This window comes from Xyrauchen texanus, chromosome 15 (genome assembly GCF_025860055.1).
Source record: "Xyrauchen texanus isolate HMW12.3.18 chromosome 15, RBS_HiC_50CHRs, whole genome shotgun sequence".
NCBI classification, from domain to species: Eukaryota; Metazoa; Chordata; class Actinopteri; order Cypriniformes; family Catostomidae; genus Xyrauchen; species Xyrauchen texanus.
Window position 1 is genome coordinate 12,616,875 of NC_068290.1, and position 22,038 is coordinate 12,638,912.

The following is a 22,038-nucleotide window of genomic DNA, read 5'->3' on the forward strand; positions in this document are numbered from 1 at the left end:
GACAGAACAACAAACACAGGAAAGGATTGAAGAATGTTTGGAAATTTCTAGTGAGTCTACAGATTTCTCTCATTCATCACCTGAATCGGAGGCCCCTTCACACAATTCCGAACAAGACAATATCTCAGAATCTGGTCTAGATCCTATTGATGACCAAACAGACTCCGCATCAAACAGGTGATATTTGATCTAATAAAGCATTCTCAAAATGTAACGGATGGATCTATGGACTAAACAAGCTTGTAAATGTGACTTTGAATGTCCCTGTCAAGACCCCTTGTTTATATTTATGTGGAGTGAAAATGTAAAAAAAAAAAAAACGCATTGTTTTTTTACTATAGATTAAAATGATAGACAATGCATGATTTGCAAAGTTTTCTTCTGTTCATTCTTTTTTTTTTTTCTTGAGCATAATCAAACAGCTGACATATAGTGTTGGAGTTTTCTTTGTCTGGACAGACATTTTTTGTTTTTGGGTTTGACATCCTCTAAGTCATTTTATAATTTGCAAATGTTTTAGTCATTTTTAAGTTGTACTGAGATACATTTTACTATGCCAGGTTCAAACTACTTGACCTACAATAGATACTCAAAGACTAGCTGCATAATATAAAATTATTAAACGTGAAATGATGAACCAATGATAAAGTTGGTAATTTTTTTTTTTTTATTGTTTAATGCAGTTATTTATTATTTGTTAAAGCTGAAGTGTGTAAGTTGTGTGATGTTAAAATAATTTTATGAAGTAGACCAATCGGTTTTTATCAGTTAATCTGTTTAGATGGTTGCTTTTTTTTTTTGGTTATTCTTTAACAATTATGTTTGTATTTGCTAGATCTAAATCTATTTTCATTGCCAGTATTAATCCATATTTTTATCTTCACTTCGATGCATATTTTGATTAGATACTCAAGTGTTCTAAATGGAAGCGAAGACCTGTAAAGACAATTGTGACTATATGGAAACGTGCCTTGTCAGCACATGCATCGTGCCACCAACTTCAAATCTTATGAATAATAATAAACCTTATCCTTCATTAAACCTCATCTGATGAAAATATAGGCTATAAAAAGCTTAATTTACTAAATCCTTAAATACAGAGCATTTTAACAGAGCCAACTAATTTCAAAATAAGACCTTTTTTGTGTGTGTTTTGGGCTTGTTTAAATTTAGAAGTCATTATGCACCAAATCTAATTTTTTTTTTTTCTTGTCATTTATTGGGATTTTGGTTGAACAATAAAATACATCTGGGATTTTATTCATTTTGGACTTTTGTATCCTCTGTGTCTGGCCATTATTGTAAGAAAATTCTACACATTTTCTTTAACATTCTATAAATTGATTTTAAATACTATTGGCCAATTAATCAGTTATCTGCTGTTATAAGTTAAGCAACAGAATATAGATAGATATTGATATAAAAGGATATATATATATGTATTGATATATCTGAAGAGACAAGGGATTTCGACCCTCACCCTTCACTGCCTTTTGCGCTACTTTAGTATCTGCAAAATCCAAATCGGTCGACCTCTAAAACTATCCCCATCCCAGCCTACATTGTAAAGACAACTAGAAAGAAGTAAGGCATTTTTTCGTTGTTTCCTAATATAAACACTGGCTCAGTGGTGCTATCAAAAAATTGTCTGAGTGTCCCAAAAAGACCTACACAGTAGTGGGAGATTGAAAAGGGAATAACTGTTTGATGAACAGTTGTAGATAGGATGAGTGTTTAAAAATCTGTTTGAAAACCATAATTTTTGCAATTCTGTTTGGTGACACTAGTCGCGCAGAAATTACACACTTCAGCTTTAATATAGTTTTTGCAGTTGGCCATTATTGATCCCAACTGCTTGTATTCCTTTACATCTTTATAAGTATTCGTGGTACATCAAGATTATATTACAATGTATGGCTCTGCTGAAGTTTATCTTGTAGTGTTGGTTGACAACTGACTCTGGTTGTTTTTTTTTTTTTGTTCATCCGCTTTGCTTTTTTTTATCTATTTACATTCCTTTTAAACGGCGGAAGGCAGATCTGACAAACTGGTGAGTCTTAGTATTGGTGTTGCAACAATGAATGGAAGTGCGATTAGTGAGTGTGTGTGTGTTTTAAAATATGTATATTAAGAATTGATTTCAGTATCTGAATTTACCTTCGCAACCACAGGATGGTGTAGTTACACTGTGTGTGATCTTTTAACATTTCAATTAAAACAAAATATTGTGTAGCATATTATTTGAGCCCCTCCGTTTTTGTAAAGGTGCTTATTCTGATTTTATCTCTCAACATTCTGTATTTAACTACAGTACAATGTACTAAAACTGGGACTTATGTGAACAATTAAAGTAAGTTGATTACAATACAAAGGTAACTGGGAGACTTTATGATGTTTTGATTCAACTGCCAAGAAGATTAAACCAGCGTGGATTATTTAAAGGTATAGTTCTCCCAAAAAATGTAATTGTTGTTCCATACCTGTATGACTTTCTTTCATGGAACAAAAAAGGAGATATTCGGCAGAATGCAAGCATCAGTCTTTGTATGGGAAAAATTATGCAATGAAAGTTAATGGTTACTGAGGTTCCCATTCTGCTTAAAATCCCCTTTTCTCTTCCACAGAATGACAGAATTTTTTATTTTGGGGTTGTGTAGTGTTTTTGCATTCTATAACAATTTTCTTATTAATAAAAAGTAACTAAATAAACTCTGCTTGTGTATAAACACTATATTTCTATTCCCCACCCTCTGATGTTTTAATGTGGTCAGGATGTTGAGTTATGGTGAACTACCATAGAACAACACTTGCGGTGAAACATCTGAATTACTGGAGAGCTTTAAATGTCTTTTTAATTAGTTCTAACATGTTTTCCTATGCTGCTAGTTTTGTACCCCAATTTGTGGAGCATGCGTATTACTTGCACGTTATAGAATACTATTAAGATAACAGTTTTTCACATGAAAAGCACAGGTTTGTGCCGATTCAGATTCTTGCAGGCAGGAGTGGTAGATTTAACCTTCATGCATTATAACACAAGCAAAAACTTTGCGATTTGTTTTCGGCGGAAAGTACCTTATAAAGCAGTTGCAGAGTGGCTTCCGCCTTGCCAACGTGGTCTCACTGCGAGACCGCAAACTGCAACACCTAATTCAGTGGCAGTAGCCTAAACGGGGGGCTTGTTTCCTGTTTCTGCAAATGTATGTTTCTAGACCGGTTGTTTACCTGAGACCGATGTGTTATATGAACTACCGTTTATTCTGCATTTAAATCCCTGGGTGTGGTTTTTAAGGATCATCTCGCAGTGGCGCTTCAGGCACTGTATTTCTTCACTGAAAGAGTTAATGCAGTTCAACGAGATAAAATACTCCTGCACTAGACGCATATTCGGTTAGTCGGCGCAACCTTCACGGAGTTTCCGACTTTGAGTTCACCAGCATGGGTAAGTGTCACTTCTAATGCACTTTTTTTTTCTTTCTTATTTTCGAACATTTCAATTTAAATAGTTGAAGTGTAAACATATTCTATACATTTTTACATTCATACCTGTCAAAATAATATATATGTATGTAGCTTTCGTGGAAGTTGGACTTCGTGTACTACAATCGTTCCTAAACTTTGCAGACAGCGTGCAAATAATTTACATTGCATAATTTTAAAAGATGGGGTAAAATCTGACATGGTAAGTTTAGACCCCCTCTCGAATTTGATGCATAATATATTTATGCATCAAAAAACTATTGTACTCTACGCCAAATAAAAAACGTTCCCCCAGTTGCATTGCTTGATTTACAGTTTAAGCAAATGTGTGTGGTTATTGCAGTTTTTTTTTATTTCAAACATTATAATATTCTTATGTATTATAAATTCTATAATTTAAATTATAAATTATATTATGTATCTTAAAAATACTAATGGGTTAGTGAGAGTGTACAATAAAGAAAAATAATAATGGGGGAAAAAATGAAATGAGAAATAATAGGTCTGTTTGCTTGTAAAGTCTGCATTGTGAAGGGAAGTTAAAGATCTATAATAAGCCCAAGTATGTATAAAAGCATTAAAGATGTTTAGAAAAGTAAGCCATAAGTTTATATGATCCTTCAGAATTCTTACTTTTGCCTTGCATATCTCAATACACATCACTTTAAGATTTGTAGATGGTTTGTCAGTGGAGGACTGACCTGACAGTAACCCATAAACATTTGTCTGGTTTTCAAGGGAAGGATGTTGAACAAGACTTGGCAAGACACAGTGTCTCTTTGATTGTTGTGAAATTGCACATATGTGGGAGTTTGTGTGCAATTGTTTTAAATATTTACAGGACAGAGTAAGAATTTATTATCTAGTTATGTTCAAGAGTTCACTTGGTGTGGCAGCGCTGCCTCCTTATGAAATAACAGATTATAATTGGATTATAAAAAGTCATTTGTTGGCACATTATGTAGGTAAAGAGACTGATTCCACTAAATAATACCATTATTAGTTATTGAGCAACTATAACAAATAAAATGGGTTTCATGGCATCATTCCTGGTTTACATTTTAAATGATTGGTGTATTATTGTTGTTTATTTATTTTAGTATGAGATTTAATGTTAGACTTATGTTAGAGTCTGGCCTGCTTCAGTTATTGATTGACATTGTAAACATAGTAATGTACTTGAGATATCTGACATTTGCTGTCTGCTTGCAGCTTCAACTTGCTCAGGATGTGGACCTGGATATAAAAGCCCTCTGGATGCCATGAAAGGTTAGTTATTTCTGCATCACCGGACGGAATTGCCAAAATAAACAACATTTTCAAAATCGCTTTCCATATATGCCCCTGTGGGGACTCAGGGTAGAATAGGTGCACAGCACCCCCTCGCTGATCGTAAGAGGCAACAAATGGGGTGATTTCTATGCCGTAAATTGTAACCCATGACTTTGTCACTTGAGGATTGTGGGTTGCTGCGGCTCCTTCAGGGCCAACACAGTGCTTTGGCTCTGACTTCACATAGACGGGAGGTTGGAAGGACCTGGTCCAAACAAGCGGCATGTCAAGACTTGCCCTAAAGTGCGTTGGCTGAGGAATATTAACTTTTGCTTGCGTATATTACCCCAGTATCCTTGGTGCATATCCTGAGGATTCCCGCAGCTCTGTGTATCCCCTTGTTGGACTTCGAGGTGGGTGGGGGGGCAGGAGTAATGAAATGAAATAACACAAACAAGACAAACCAAAAAAACCCTAAACGACTAAAGATGGAACAGAATGTGCATGATGACTGATATTTGTTGCATGATCTCCCAAAAAATTGAAAATTAGCAGAGATTCATTCATACTTTTAGAATCTGTACCACCTGACATGCCTCTGACTAGCTGTCCCCTTTTGCAATACAAAAAGTAATCTCTGGTATAGCAGGGACAGTTAAAGATGTAAAAAAAACTACGCTCTAGACAGATACTGGTGGAATGTTCCAAAACAATTCACGCAGATAATATAATGCATGCTAATACACTGGCCAATGTTCCTATAAAAGCCTTATATCATCCATCTCTAAACAGCAGTAAAGGAGTTATCTGTACCAGAGAGCTACAAGATGGCTTGAGCTACAAGAGGCTGACATAGCATCGGAATTGACTAAACAAGGTGTAACAAATGTTAAAAGAATTATGATCAAAAAAGAAGACCAGATGATTAAAGGATCTTGCATAGTGACATTTCAACAAACCACAACCACCAGAAAGGATCCAATTAGGATTTCTGAGTGTACATGTCAACATCTTCATTCAAACCCCCTGTTTTAATTGTCAAAAATTTGGCCATGGCTCTGCAGGATGTAAAGACAAGTCAGTATGCTGTGATTGTGGAGAGGCAGGACATGAATCAGGCTGAGCAAGATCAGCAAAATGCAGCAACTGTGCAGCTGATCACACTGCCTCATCAAAAGTCTGTCCAGTTTGGATCAAAGAGAAGGAAATCCAGAGAGTAAAATGTACAGAGAGAGTGAGCTGCGTGCTTCAACAGAGTGGTTGAGGAGTCTCCTGCTTTTTAATATAAGGAAATCTTATGCCTCTCTGGTAAAACCAATCATGAGCACTGCTGAATGCCTGACAGACTTGACCTGGGTAAATGATGACAAACCACAATACATAAACAAAGATTCTATCTCAGCTAAAAAGAAGACTCGAATGCACCAAAGCCAAATTATATTAAGTCTGACCCAAGTCACTGAAGAAGTCTGTCATCTTAACACAACTAATCTTCAAGAGGGAAAAAGACACAAAGTAGTTTAAGAACACAATTACCAAAACTTAAAGGAAAAAGATGTCAAAAGACTAAAACTTTAAAGGATATTAAAATGAAAGAGAACATAATACTTGTAGCCGTAGCTTATCTGCTAAATGCAGAAGTAAATGGCATGTTTTGCCTACTTGAGAATAAATAATCACATTATTCAGTGGAACTCCCGAGGGATTAAAGTACATTTTGCTGAATTGCTGCATTTATCTGCTGTTGTTAATCCCATTGCCTCTTGTCTTCAAGAGACTCACTTGGTACCAAGCAGCCCACTGACCAATGAAAGATCTTTCACAAGTTTTCCTTTTAAGTGTGGACATGACCAGACTGTTTACACAAGATTCCATATTGGTCATTCCAGACTTACTCATATGTTTTATTTAAAGGGGAAGGGCCACCATGTGATTTTTGTCAGACACCACTGTCTATAAAACACATTTTACTGGATTGTCCTACTTTTAATGCCACTAGGCAACATTTTTACTCAACGTTTTTTAGTGGATGTTTTCAAAAATGCTTCACCAGGGAAAATTTTTATCAAAAATTTAAAATAAATGAAACTACCTTGATCTTGCCAAGAAAATAGCCAGTGATGCTGACATGGCGATAAAACTAAATAAATAAATAAACTTTATGATTATGCCTCTAGTCTCCTTTTGTTCAAAAATCTAGATAGTCCTGACCCCAACTCATAGGATTGGATCACTGTGTGCATTCACAGAGAAGGAAGGCTATAGCTGCAGGCAGAGCTCCAAGGAGGTGGGAGCTCCAAACCACCAGCAAAGATATAGGGAGCCCCTAGGCTAACCCTTTCCCTAACCCTAACTGTGAATGGAAGTGACTCCCTTTTGGAGTAACCCCGCTCTCTTTTGGAGATTCCACCATAATTTGAAGATCTCCTGCCTGCAGCTATACTTGCATTATCAGGGCATCCCATACATGCTTGCATGCTTGCCAGTAGCGGTCTCTAGTTTGTCTTTGGAGTACTGTGTTTTTGAAAGCAAGGGCGTGGCTAATTAAAATGCTGGTCTGGTTAAAGTTCTAGAATGGCACAAATCCCTTACAGCACCTTTTAAGATATGATACAACATATACTGGGCTTTTTTTTTAATCTGCTTGTTTATTTTAAGTTGCTTTGAATAAAAGCCCTCAATTTTGCAACAGGCCCTCGAGAAGAGATTGTCTACCTGCCATGCATTTATCGCAATACAGACATTGAGAAACCTGACTACCTTGCAACTGTTGATGTTAATCCACAGTCACCCAATTTTTGCAAGGTAAAAACAAATATGATGCATATACTTGAAGAACTGCCCTCTACCTCTGCTTTTCTTGAGTATGTGCTATTCTTTTGCACCATTGAGGTATCTTTCAATGGGATATTCCAGAGCAGTACTTCACTATGCTTTTGTATTGGTTATGTCTAGGTGATTCACAGGTTACCCATGCCCAATTTGAAGGATGAGCTACACCATTCTGGTTGGAATGCCTGTAGCAGTTGCTATGGCGATGCCTCCAAAAAACGCAACCGTCTTATTCTGCCTTCCCTGATCTCCTCTCGTATCTACATCGTTGATGTCGGGACGGATCCTATGGCCCCGCGGCTTCACAAGGTTCACACTACATTTTGTGTTCTATTCACTTCCATTCATACACATGCAAATGGACATGCAATCAAACCTGTAGAATGTTCGTCTTTCACTTAGTACTAAAGTTCAAGTTTTGTGAACCCTAATTTGAGAATGTTTATAGCAAAAAGAAACTGATAGAGGATCTAAATGTCACAGGTTGACCAATTGGATGCAATTCAAACATGTAGCTAACATGTAGTGCATTTTGAATTTCTTGAAAGGACCTTGAGTGTCACATCATATACTTTTGCCCATATTTGTTGGGGTCCAAAGTAATCTAATGTGAACACCCATTAATGCATGATTATTGACTCAGTGAATGTTTAGTTCTTGCCAAACCCACACATATTATTCATTTATGTCTCTCCACTACCAGACAGTGGAGCCCACAGATCTGTTCTGGAAATGTGGCCTGGCCAACCCCCACACTTCCCATTGCCTTGGCAGTGGCCAAATCATGATTAGTGCCATGGGTGATCCCTCGGGTAACGGCAAAGGTAAGATGCTGTTTTCCCTTTCATTGTATTGTTAATATGAATTATAAATACCTACATATGCACTAAATTGAGCTTGTTTTAAGGTGGTTTTGTGTTGTTGGATGGGAAGACTTTCGAAGTTATTGGCAACTGGGAGCACCCAGGTGAAGCGGCACCCTTTGGTTATGACTTCTGGTACCAGCCTCTCCATAACGTCATGATAAGCACTGAGTGGGGCGCACCCAAAGCATTGGGACATGGCTTTAACCCTGCAGATGTCAAAGCTGGTATGTGTACATTCAAAAGTGCTTCAGAGAAATGTACTTGTGATGTGCTGAAGGTTGTTGATTTGATAATTTTTGATAATGTTTGTAGGTCACTATGGACAGTGCCTCCATGTGTGGGACTGGACCACCCATAAGCGAATCCAAACTCTGGATCTGGGAGAAGAGGGTGCAATCCCTCTAGAGATCCGATTCTTGCATGACCCTGCTGCAGCTGAGGGCTTTGTGGGCTGTGCACTTCAGGGCACAGTCTTCCGCTTCTATAAGACAACGGCAAGTACATACAAAAGCCAGCCAATGTCAAAATCTACTCTTAATGATACTGCATTGTTTTGCCAATACTGTAAATGTTCTTAGGTTTAAATTTTGTGTGTCTCAGAAAGGGGACTGGGCGGCTGAGCGAGTCATCAAAGTTCCAAGCAAAAAGGTGGAAGGTTGGGCTCTTTCTGAGATGCCAAGTAAGTGGTTCTTGCATTAAAAAAAGCTAGATGCAGCGCAACAAATAGAGATGCAACAGAATGCATGTATCTTGAAATGTGTTTTCAAAATAACATTTCTTTAAAATATAGCAAGAGGCCGAGACATGACACAATGGTAAAAAATGGCTGTTTAGTACATGAATACATAGCCATCTTTGGCTATGTGTTCATGACATCATATATAAATATATCATGTATATTGTGGCAACTAGAGATGCACTGATAACAATTTTTGAAGAATGATAAAAGTACCAAGTACCTAGTTTTAGGTATTGGCTGAGACCAAGTACCGATAAGAGAAGTTACTTAGAAATATACTAGCACACCTCTTCTCAACAATTCACACGATTTGTATCATTCATGTCTGTAGCACAAATGGTATGAGGCGAGTTAACAATTTAGATGTTAAATTCAAAGGAACAAACCCCTAAAAAAAAAATAATAGTGATGCTTTAGTAAGCATTCTTAAAATTGTTAGACACTCATTTAAAATGGATTTATATTCCCCGCTTTGTTGAAATATCCTTTGCCATAGGTCTCATTACAGATATCTTGATCTCACTGGATGATCGCTTCCTGTACTTCAGTAACTGGTTACATGGAGACATTCGACAGTATGACATCACTGATAAGAGGCATCCTCGTATGGTTGGTCAGGTAAGACATCTTGGATAGGGAGAATGAAGATACTTTGGTCTACATTTATAAAGTCTAAAGCAAGTAGTGTCTAAACAGTGCAATTTAGGTTTAATTTTATGAAATCAAAATTTGAAGGTGTTCCTTGGGGGCAGCATTTTGAAAGATGGACCTGTTAAAGTACTGGAGGACAAAGAATTGAATAGCCAGCCAGCTCCCCGGATAGTGAAGGTACCTTTCCATTTCTAAGTACAGATCATGTCACCCCTTTTGTTTAAAGAACAATGGTGATCATTTTATTTTCTTGTTGTTTATAATAAAACTGATTGTGCTAAGTGTTTATATTTGAATCAACAGTGTACACAAGGGAAAACTGCATAAGGTGTTTTCTTTAACATAGTAACTAACAGAATTGCAGATGATCCAACTGATTGTCCTCCAGATCATCAGGTCATACAAACCTAAATCTGACAATTAGAGCACATCATTAGCTGGAGGTTAATCATTCTTTTCCACATCAGGGAAAAAGAGTACAGGGAGGACCTCAGATGCTACAGCTGAGCTTGGATGGAAAAAGACTCTACGTCACCACCTCTTTATACAGTGCATGGGACAAGCAGTTCTACCCTGACCTTGTGAAGTGAGAATGCTTTTTATTAAAAGTTAAGGTATCAATTAAATGTTTTAAATTATTGTCTCCTATCCCAGCTCAATATGTAGAGACAACTGCAAGTAAGTTTGCAGTTTATATTATATATATATATATATATATATATATATATATATATAAATAATGATCAAGCAATTTGGCTGTTAAAATTGTTTCAAATGTTACCTCACTGTTTTTTTTCTTACATGCTTAACATGGCTTTTACTCTAACTTTAGGGAGGGTTCAGTAATTATTCAGATTGATGTGGACACAGATAAAGGTGGCCTAAAGCTCAATGAGGAGTTCCTTGTGGATTTCGGAGCAGAGCCAGAAGGTCCTGCCCTGGCCCATGAACTCCGATATCCTGGTGGAGACTGTACCTCTGATATCTGGTTATAAAACCGAGACCAAGACATCATGTTCTGAGGAGCTCAGTTATTCTCATGTAGTGATACGATATAGTGGAGATCCTCATTGCTCATCATGACTATTGTATGAATGGACCAAATGCTAAAAGGGATGGTTCAATCAGTATTACATTTCTGTCATCAGTTATTCACCCTCATGTTGTACCAAACCCATAAGACTTTTACAAAAGGATATGTTAGGCAGAATGTGAAGGAGTGACAGGCTCAGTCACCATTCACTTTCATTTTTTTTTTTTTTTTTTTCTTCTATACTATAAAAGCAAATGGTGACTGAGGCCAACATTGTGCCTAACATCTCTGTTTGTGTTCCACTGTAAAAAGAATATCATACAGGTTTGGAACCCAGTTAATTACTTCAAGAGTGAAGTATGTGTATTATGTGAGTCACAACTATTAAAGCTCATTTTCATTAACTTGTGTACATTGTTTTTTCTTTTTTTGTAATAAATATGTTTTAGCCCAGTGAACTCCCACTGGCATTATTTGTTTGTTTTAAGGGCTTTCCAAATCATTAGAATCGCAAAATAAAAATGTGATACAAGTGCACAGAGAAGGCATTCTTAATGTATACTATTAAGACTATTTTTATTTTCAGTGCTTTGTTAAATAAAATAAAAACATTTGCATATGTTTGTAGCAAAGAAAATGTGGGAATTTATTAAGGTTATGAACACTTTTGCATGGCATATTTTCCCCTCCATACAGGGAATTGTAAGTGTTTTTCAAGCAGTTATGCCTTTATATTTGTTGCATTCACTCCAGTGTATGAACCACTTCTGTATGTTTCCTTTTTTTTTTTTTTCACTGTAAAACACAATTATGTATAGCAAATGCCTACAATGCCTTGAATTTACACTAACTGTAAATGTCTGGATGTCATTATGTCCAGTTATATAGAAGTATTCAGGGGAATTAATTATTTGATCAGCAGAACATAGCAGACAAGACTGATTTGTAAACAAGACATGCAAACAATGAAAAAATAAATACATATAACAACAATAAATATGAAAAGTAGGCATAATGCGCCTGGCATGTAATCGCTAACGTACCAAGTGAAAAGTGATCCAAAATGACCAAATAAAACAGCAGTAGTAATAATAGTGGTGATTATAATTTATATTATACATTACAGTCAAATTAATATAAAAACAACAATTTGCATGTAAAAAAAAATGGTGCATACACTTTGGTTGTGTCTCGAAAGCTGGTGAGCTGCCTACCTAGATAGCATTTGTGCCGCCTTGACAATGCTGTCTATCTAGGCAAGGGTGTAGATTTGGCTTGAGTATTTGGGGTCTACAGTGTGAAGAATTTCCATGTTTCCATTGATCATGGTATAAATATTGGGGAGATTGTACTTGCTTGTTTTGAGTATTGGGGGTTACCTCCCCTCCATCCCCTCTGAAATCTACGCCACTGTATCTAGGCAGGCAGCTCGTTAGGTTGTGAGATCCAGTCTGTGAGGGTTTCTGTTGGGCAACCCTCAGCGTGTCATCATCTCTTCACTCACTTTAGCGAACCGGCTAGTCAGTAAGTGAAGCGCAGCTCTCAAATGGGGCACTTAAAACACAGATAAACCGATTGATTACCTCCTCACCCGGTATATTTCGAGGTAAGTTAGCGATCACTACTATATGCTTCTATTTAGGTCAGTTTAATAGAAGAAAAACCTTACAAGTAGAGACGTTGCGTTAGCTGGTTGGCTAAGCGTTTAGCATCCATTTGTGTTTTTATGAGGCTTATCCTCTCTGGCCTTCCCAACAGCCAAACATTGAATAATAACTGGTATGTATTCATATATATTTAACCTTCTTTTTAGAAAAAGATGTAACTGAGTCATGCAAGAGAGAAAAGTAGTCGACGGGTCTCAGCTAAACAAGCTTATATGCTAGCTGAGTGCAAAAGTCATCTGGCTAAAATACTGTTTACTTAACTTAGAAAGTCAGATAAACAAAGGAATATTGTGATTAAAAAGATGATTGAGGAATAAAGCATTACTAGGGGGGTTGACGGTCATAACAGTGCAACTGTTCAACCTTTGTCTAGTTGTGTGTAGACTTGAAACTATGAAATATTAAAGGTTAATTACACAGTTTTTTTTAATCAGCTTGATCAACAAGCCCACGATTCTTGATCGAGTCATCTGACGTAGGAAGTCATCGATGCTTTACATCAGTGCAAATGATAGCTGCCAAAGCTTTAGACTTGGCTTTAAATATCGGGATAATGGATTGGATTTCATGGTCATTTAATTTTTTAGCCTGTGTCAGTATCTTGTAGTCTAATTGCTAAATGGTTTTGGATGGTGGTCTTTGCTCAGTGTTGACAGCACCAGGGACTCTTGAGATTGTATGAGGAAGTTCATGATCCCATATGGTTTGTGTAATTCTAGATCTCAGATTCAGACTGTGTTGCTCTCACATTTCAAGGCAAATGATGATTGAATTAGCTCTTTCCATTGCAATTGGAGAAGCTTGTGAAGTTCAGTCAAAAGTTTTAGTTTTAGCACAATAGAAATAGGCCTGGATCACAAGCAATATTTGGTTGTTTTAACGGAAGTCTGATTGTGAGGTTGAGGTTATGTAGTTCGTAGTATGTGGCTAATTCACTGTATATAGTTATTAAGGCCATATTTGCCATTGAGTAGGATTTAACATGAAGTACCTGACAAGATGGCTCAACTCAGCGTAAACAAACTGCACAAGTTTGATTCACTCTATCACACTTGCGAAGAAAGCTGGCATCTATGATCAGTCGACACCAGTTGACGTGTTGCTTGAATCCCTTTGTTTACAGAAATTGTTTCTTTTGAGTTGTTATATATAGTTTGTACTGTGTATCTTTTGATTTCACTGCTGTCTTCAAGATCTAAGAGCAACCACTTGCTGTTTTTAACCTTGTGAAATGTAGACTGATTGTCTTAGATGTTACATTGCTAGAGTAATTTAAAGGGATATTTCTACCCCAAATGAAAATTCTCATCATTTACTCACCTTCATGCCATCTCAGATGTTTTTGACTCTTGTCTGCCAACACTAAAAGATTTTTAGAAAAACATTTCAGCTCTGTAGGCCCATACAATGCAAGTGAATGGTGGCCAGGCCTTTGAAGCTCCAATAAAGTCAGCATAATCTGTTAGACTCCAGTGGATTAATCAATAGCCCTGTTTACATGCAACTAAATAACTGATAGCTCAGTCAGATTAAAAAGCCTTCATGTAAATGCAAAAATGATTTGAATACAATTTCATGGGGTGGTGTAGATCTAAAATAATCAGTTTAAAAGAAAACTATTAGCCATGTAAATGTTTGAATCTCACTCATATTCTAAAATACCTTGTGCTCATGTGCAGAGCAGTTGTGTGTATGTTTACTGCCTGGCCAAAATAAAAGTTGCCATTTGGAGTTAAATAAGCAGATACTTAAGAGCCTATGATTGGATTATTATTGCAGTGATTATTATGTTTCAGCTGGCAACAATTCTTTTAACCTTAACTGAAGTAGTGTGTGGCTTGTGGATTTTATTTTATGTCTGCAACTTAATTTATTTAATTGTTAACTTATGGACATTTTATTGCTACCCTCCTGAAAGGGCTTTTCATAGCTGTTAATAAAATCTAAGGAAAACCAGGGGCACAACTTCTTGAAGGGATGCACAGATATTGAATTATCAGTATCGATCGATCCCGATCCGATACAGTCTTGCTTTTTTTCTTAAACAATTTAGAAAATACCAAGTCCCATGTTATGCACCCAATCTTCTTTTTATTATTATTATTATTTGGATTTTGGTTGAACAATTTAATTTGATTCATTTTAGACTCTGGCCCCTGTGTCTGTGCTGAATAAGAAAATGTTGTTACCATTCTGTAAATCAATTTTACAAACTATCGGCTGATTAATCAGTTATCTGCTTTTTCCACCACATTAGTTAACAGTATCGGCATAATCCAGTATCGGTCGACCTCTATAACACTGTGTGGAACTGATAGGGTTTACTCTTTCATATGTAAATAAACAAAAATGTCTAACTACACATTATTTCATTGTACAAGAGAAAAGAAAAAAAAATCATAATATATTAAAAACATAAATAATGTGTTGCCTATTAAGAAAAACTTTATTTTCATATAGTATAATGGATAATGCAGCAGCAAAATTAACAGTAATTCCAGTGAAAGCCTCCAATGGAAAAGAAGCCGGTTCTCTACATATTCTCTATATTTTCAACTTGTACAGGGCATTCAGAAAGTATTCAGGCCCCTTAATTTTTTCCCGTTTTGTTATGTAATTGTTATTTTTTTAAAGAAAAGAAAAATCGCATCAATCTACACTTCATCACGGTTATCAGTATTATCATGGTATTGTTAAAATGTTTTGAAAATGTACAAAAAGTACTGATACACACACTGAAATCATTTAAACAGGTTTTATATTTGAAAATCAACAAACAACAAATAAAATAAGTAAACAAGAGACTAGCAAATGCAGTATAATAATAATAATAATAATAATTATTATTATTATTATTGGTGTGGTTACATTTATTATTATTAATAATTTACACATTTTAAATGATCAAAATATGTTGGTTGGGTGACTAAACTACACAATGTTATTATATAGCTTTCTGAAATTCTTGATTCTAGTCGCTCATCCTGAAACTCTGGCTTCTTTCACGTCTCACTCTCTCTCCTTTCATACAAACACAACTGGTGACATCGTGCGTCTCTGTTGTAGTTATCGTTTGTATTGAAAATGAAATTGGAGGACTTCAGTATTTGTGTTGGACGATTGTTTTGTAGACTGCAACAGATTGTAAAGTTTTAAAACATTCATCTCAAATCACTATTTCATGTCTCCGTAATTATTTGAAAAGCAGTGTATTAGTGGTATGAATATACATTGCTTAAATGTTGCACTCGCCAGATTGGATGCGTTGCTCCGTTTCACACCATTTCCTCTGGTAAACTCCGCATACAGGGTTACCATCTTCTTCTAATTTTCCCTCAGCATTCTTATAAAATCCAAAATATGACCACACTTCTGATTTGGTCTTCTTAGAAGGTTGGAAATTCTCCTGAGCGCTGTCATTGCCTTCCGCCACGTTTTCACGTTAAAAAAACAACAATAACAAAGTTGCATGCTCCGCCCATGCTTCAGACTCTTGCTGGATGTGTGTGGACAGCATTTACCGCGAGTTTTACAAATCATGATAATCACGCATGATTTTAATGACAATTAAGTGTGACACGGTAATACTAACCATTGGGGAAATTAATCGTGGTTTACCGTGAAACCGGTAACCGTTTCATGCTTGACGGTAACAACCATGATTAATGCATTGTATTGGGTTTTGATTGGGCTCGTTGAACCGATACCCGATCCAGTTAAAAACTTCAGTATCGGAGCTGATACCTGTCCAGCTTTATTGAACTACATCTTTTTAAGACAGCATGAATTGTTTCATTTAAAGCACTTAGGGTTTTTTGTGGAACGGTAGACACTGTTGCTTCACTTGATGTGGTATTGGGCTGCGGGTGATGGTGAGGTAATCTGCTCGAGGCGGATTCTTCGAGCGTAGCTGTGGAAAAATCGGACAATGTTAACCTGAGGAAGTGGCTCTCACTAAAGGCTGTTTATCTTGAAAATGTTCATGTTAATGTGAGGTTTAATTTTATATCTGATTGGCTGTTGACAATAATTTTATATCAAGCTTGCTGATTTTGTGTTTTGTCTTTCTTGCAGTGGCCATGGGTGACACAGAGCTGGAGCTCTCCCCCGCCCAGCTTGATGAGCTACAGAAGAGCCCGTCAGCCTCGTCCACCTCCACCACCTCCTCTCTTTCCCTGCCCTCTTCTCCCTCCTCTGGCCCTCGTCCCCTCACCAGCTCCAGCCCGAGCAGCAGCGATGGCCTACCCACCTCCAGTCCTCCTCTGGATGTCATATCTGAGGGAGTGGGTGAACTCAGCCTGGTAATCGACACCGAGGTGGCTAAGAAAGCCTGCCAGGACGTGCTACAGAAGGTAAAGCTCCTGAAGGGTGATGGAGAAGTTTCTTCATCCAACGCAGAGCCCAGTCTGGTGAACGGTTCTGTGCATCCTGAGCCCACAGATGCAGGAAGTGGTGGAGGAAAGCATCCTAAGATCAGCGAGGAGGCGGCAGAGCCTGTGAAGAGCGTACGGCGCCGTCAGAAGAACAACTCCTCCAAGCAGTCCTGGCTTCTGAGGCTCTTCGAGTCCAAGCTGTTCGATATCTCCATGGCGATCTCTTATCTTTACAACTCCAAGGAGCCTGGCGTGCAAGCCTACATTGGCAATCGACTCTTCAGCTTCCGTAACGAAGAAGTGGACTTTTACTTGCCCCAGTTACTCATTATGTACATCCACATGGACGAGGACGTGGGCGATGCCATCAAACCCTATGTTGTGCACCGCTGCCGGCAGAGCATCAATTTCTCCCTGCGGTGTGCCTGGCTGCTGGGGGCCTACTCGTCTGACATGCACATATCCACACAACGCCACTCCCGTGGTACCAAGCTGCGCAAACTCATCCTGTCTGACGAGCTCAAGCCCTCCAGCCAACGCATCCGCAGGGAGGTGCCCCAGCCACCCCCTTCCTGCCCCCCTCCTTTTCATCACGGTCAGGGCATGAGCGAACACAGCCTCTCGCCCTCTAAACGCACTCATCAACGCTCCAAATCTGATGCCACTATCAGCATTAGTCTCAGCAGCAACCTGAAGAGAACGGCCAGCAACCCCAAAGTAGAAAGCAGTCAAGATGAGGTGAGATACTGGTGATGTCATCATGGTTACATTCTCGCTTGCCTACATATTATAATTGACATGTCAGCAGGGCTCAACAATAAGGATTTTGCCCTTCCACCATTTTTACAAACAATTCATCATTTATACAATGTTAAATTAAATTACATTTTCATTACAAAATAAATAACATACAATGTAATTAAAAAATATATATATTTCCAGTAATGGCTGCAATGTGTAAAGATAATGTAACTCCATGACGGCTATCAATTCCTTCATGCATTTTTGCTGACTGGAAATGTATTTTTATAATATTTAACCCATTCTAAGGTCACTTCCACACTAACACATTTTCGGTTGAAAATTAATTGTGGATGAACGTTTTGCTACGTTCATCCACACTGGAACTGCGTTTTTCTCCACTGAAAACGGACACTTTCTAAAACGCTCTCCAGTACTGAAAAATCTAGAAAACTCTGACATTAGATAACTGAAAATGCAAAAACACATTAGTGTTGACATGCCTTAAGTGATGTTTACAAATTTGAATTCTTCTATTTCAGCTAACTAGATAACATAAGCCCCTTTCACACATGCAACCAGTTAAATTACAGAAAAATTGTTGGGTTGCCTTCACTGGTAAATGTACCGCATGTGCTGTTCACCCATGCAACTCATTTTTGTCTTTTCCATTTTGCTAGCGCCATTCACACATCAGCACCAAGTTATGATTTTATCATACATAACGGAATCGCTTACTGTTCCTTTAAGATGTCCGAAGATTTCTTCATCCGCTTGGATACATTTTTTGACGTTTTTCTTACTATGTGTAATTATGTCATCTCCATCAGAACTTTAAGTTCTTAGCGCTTCTGGACCTTGTAGAACTGAAACCGGTAAACTTGTGACTCTTTTCACACATACCATCAATATGGAAATGTATAGTTAATGAAACTTCTCATTAAGGGAAATTGCCAGAGAACAATTTACCAGTATTTACAAAAGTGTCATGTTCACACATGACCTCTAACCTGAAAATTGCAGTACATTTTCTGGAAAAGGCTGTATGCGTGAAAGGGACTATTGTCATAGTCACATATTTAAATCACAACATTTAACTATATGTTCAGTACATGACCGAAAACTAAATGTTTGTGTGTGTGAAGCAAAAAAAGTGCACCTACACGATCAATTAACCTAAGGGTGTGTTCACACTTGTAGTTTGGTTCTCTTAATTCTCTTGGTCCGGGCCAAAAAACAAAATGCATTTACATTTAGTCCTGGTTCGCTTGGCATTCACACTGGCATTTTTTACACAGAACCTAAAGATACAAAACAAAAGGCTAAGGATAAGGTTACAACCTGACCAACAGCTTTTTTTTGACGTATATTTTGTGATGGAACTTGCCAAACATCCTAAACAATGCTGGCTGCTGGGCTAAATGTGCTTGTTGCATTCATGTATATATATGGTGGTATTTTTTTACCAGCTGAGAGCAAACAAAGAGCTAATAAAATGTGTAAAGGAGTCAAAATAGAGGCAGGAATTTCTCCATTGCACACACAAATAAAGATATGCTGCAAGGAGACGGCGGTTCCGACGCCTGTACAGAACTGTAATGGGCAACAAAGCTCCTATGAGGAGAAGAATACCAGGTAGGCCTGAGGTCAGTATTTAAGGCAAATTACTTCCTGTTGGTCCGTTTAGATGTCTTTGGTCCATGCTGCATTCATATATCAGTCGAACCGAACCAGAGTTCGTTTGGAAGCAGACTGAGACCTACTATTCAGTGTTCACAGTTGTTCAAATGAACTGCACTAACAGAGCAGTCGCACCAGAGTTTGTTTTAATCTAACCAAACCTGCCAAGTGTGAACACATCCTAAGATATATTGATATTTTAGCACTTTCCGGCAAGTTGCTCAGTCTGAATGGCAACCTACACTGGCCCTGGGTCATCAGGACAACCTTATTGTTGAGGACTGCATCTGTTTGCTGAATGTTTTGATTCCGTTTATTAGTCTCTGGCCATTGCTTCCACTTCCCACAAATGTTGTTTCTCAGATTTTTGATGCAAATGACAACGGCAAACTGCTCAGAGATTTGTGTGGTTTCTATGGTTGCAATGTAAATGTAGTGTCGATGTTCAACATTAGCTTTTTTGAGAGTGTGGCTCAGGTAGTGATAGACGGCCAGTATTCAAGCAGTTCTTTAATGACAGACTGATTAAGCTACCATATCACAATATGAGGCAATGATCAAAATATGGTGTCTTGGTGTGTTTGAATTACTCTACCACGTGGCAGTCACAAATGGAATTTATAAGCACTGATCCCACTGAAGGCAGTAGCTGGCAGGAGGATGGATATAGTTTTGTTTATTCTCTCTGAAAATAATTAACTACTACTGTTGGCTGATTCCCAGAAGAATGATGTATGATATAGTTCCTCTGTTACAACATCCCCTTCTCTTTGTGTGCATTTGCACAGTCATGCTAATAATCCTCTGGGCCAAATGTCATGCCAGTAACTAATCACCTCTCACGGTGCTAATAAGTGGCACATTGACTACAGAGTGGATCAGAACTACAGTATTAGTTTAGAGGTCAGTGTGTCAGCCAGATTTGATCTTATTTGTATTAGATTTGCCAAACATTATTTATTCCTTTACTGAAGAGATAGTTTCATAAATGTATTCACGGTCATGCTATTCCAAACCCAAATTACTTTCTCTGTGGAACATAAAATGAGATGTTAAACAGAATGATATACTCCGTCACCATTCACTTTCATTGTAAGGTAAAAAGACAGTGACTGAGATCATTCTTAAATTCTGTATAGCATATCCTATTGTGTTCCATAGAAGAGGAAAGGTCATGCAGTTTTGGAATGACATGAGGTGACGTGAGTAAATGATGACAATTTAATTTTTGGGTGAACTATTCCTTTTAAGAGAGTTTACAATAAATGGTAATATAATTCCACTATATAAATATATAGCCTAATTTAATGATTGAAACTATTGAAAAAATAAAATAAAATTGTGCACGAAACAGCAGAAATTAATTAAAATGCTGGAACCGTATAATTTTCATGATTTTCTGTTCTATTAACGGTTCCCGAACAAGCATTTTTCCACTGATGCGGATGGAACACTGTACGTACATTTCTTATTTCTTCCTTAAAACTAAAAAAATGACAGGTTCATATCTCTTAAGACATGGGGAATGCAATGGCAAATGGACTTTGCTTTTCCATTTGAAATTTGGCAGTCATTTTACATTTGTGTAACGAAAATGCAAACGGTAATACACGATTTGCAATTGCATTTGAATTATGTCACAATTTATGCGTCCACAAATAGAAAACGCATTTGCAAATTCAATTTGCTATTTGTTTTGAAAATTGCCCGGAAAATACTTTCATACTATCGGTTAAAAATTATAAGAAAGTTTAATTAAACAAACAACAAAGAGATAATTTGATAAGTTTAACACATGGGAATATGTTATGTACACATAAACCACTGTCTTCCTTTCAGTCTGAATGACAAGGATATATGAAGCATTTGCTGTGGGACCATTTTGTCCGTGAAGACGAAGTGTTTAAATGCAAATTGTAAATAGGACTTTAAAGTTTAGTAGCAGCACGATTATAATACGGTACCATTTGAAAAAAAATCCACCCATTTCATTTATGTTGCAAAGCCACGCATTTCACTTATGTTGCAAGGACGGGTGTACGATTTGCGGGCGGAACCTCAGTGCCTTGTGTGTATGTGTGTGTGTGTGTATATATATATATATATATATATATATATATATGTATATTAGTACTGTGGAAAAGTTTTAGGCACTTGTGAAAAATGTTGCATAGTGAGGATGTCTTCAAAAATAATGATATAAATAGTTTTCATTTATCACTTAATGTCATAAAAAGTCCAGTAAACTTAAAAAAGCTAAATCAATATTCAGTGTGTGAACCTATGCCTTTAAAACAGCACCAATTCTCCTCGGTACACCTGGGTACAGTGTTTCTTGGTTGTTGGCAGATAGGATGTTCCAAGCTTCTTGGAGAATTCGCCATAGTTCTTCTATATATTTAATATATAGTCTCAATTGCTTCTGTCTCTTTATGTAATCTCAGACTGACACGATGTTCAGTTGATGGCTTTGTGGGGGGCCATGACGTCTGTTGCAGGGCTCCCTGTTCTTCTATTCTAATCTTTTCTATTTGCAAAAGTAATGTTTGAGAGTCTAACATTTATATTTCCTATTGACACACTAAAGCTGAAGATATAAATAACCATCTTAAGACAAATGTTTTGTGAAGCATCTTATGTGCCTAAGACTTTTGCACAGTGCTGTATGTTGATTTTTCTAAACAAAAATTATTAGGATTGCCCA

The 22,038-nt window shown here is 37.2% G+C and overlaps 2 protein-coding genes across 4 annotated transcripts in view; both read left to right on the forward strand.

Moving 5' to 3' along the window:
* Positions 1 to 3,143: 3,143 nt before the first annotated feature.
* On the forward strand, positions 3,144 to 11,277 carry LOC127656508 (methanethiol oxidase-like). 2 transcript variants are annotated; one of them, XM_052144890.1, is made up of 12 exons: positions 3,144 to 3,442; positions 4,693 to 4,749; positions 7,445 to 7,557; positions 7,708 to 7,893; positions 8,288 to 8,408; positions 8,492 to 8,674; positions 8,763 to 8,948; positions 9,055 to 9,129; positions 9,686 to 9,807; positions 9,925 to 10,017; positions 10,308 to 10,426; positions 10,673 to 11,277. In XM_052144890.1, exons 1-12 carry the CDS (start codon positions 3,439 to 3,441, stop codon positions 10,833 to 10,835), a joined length of 1,422 nt encoding a protein of 473 aa, XP_052000850.1. In that variant the 5' UTR covers positions 3,144 to 3,438; the 3' UTR covers positions 10,836 to 11,277. The 2 variants fall into 2 exon arrangements, with proteins under 2 accessions (XP_052000850.1, XP_052000851.1); XM_052144891.1 differs by lacking the exon at positions 7,445 to 7,557 and having other exon boundaries at positions 3,145 to 3,442.
* A 1,066-nt stretch (positions 11,278 to 12,343) lies between these two features.
* Positions 12,344 to 22,038, forward strand: part of LOC127656193 (phosphatidylinositol 4-kinase beta-like) — a 29,150-nt gene continuing 19,455 nt past the window's right edge. For both annotated transcript variants that reach the window (XM_052144382.1, XM_052144383.1), the window contains exons 1-2: positions 12,344 to 12,479; positions 16,615 to 17,651. In XM_052144382.1, the coding sequence (XP_052000342.1) occupies positions 16,620 to 17,651 (1,032 nt within the window). In that variant the 5' untranslated portion in view covers positions 12,344 to 12,479; positions 16,615 to 16,619. The remainder of the gene's footprint in view (positions 12,480 to 16,614; positions 17,652 to 22,038) is intronic.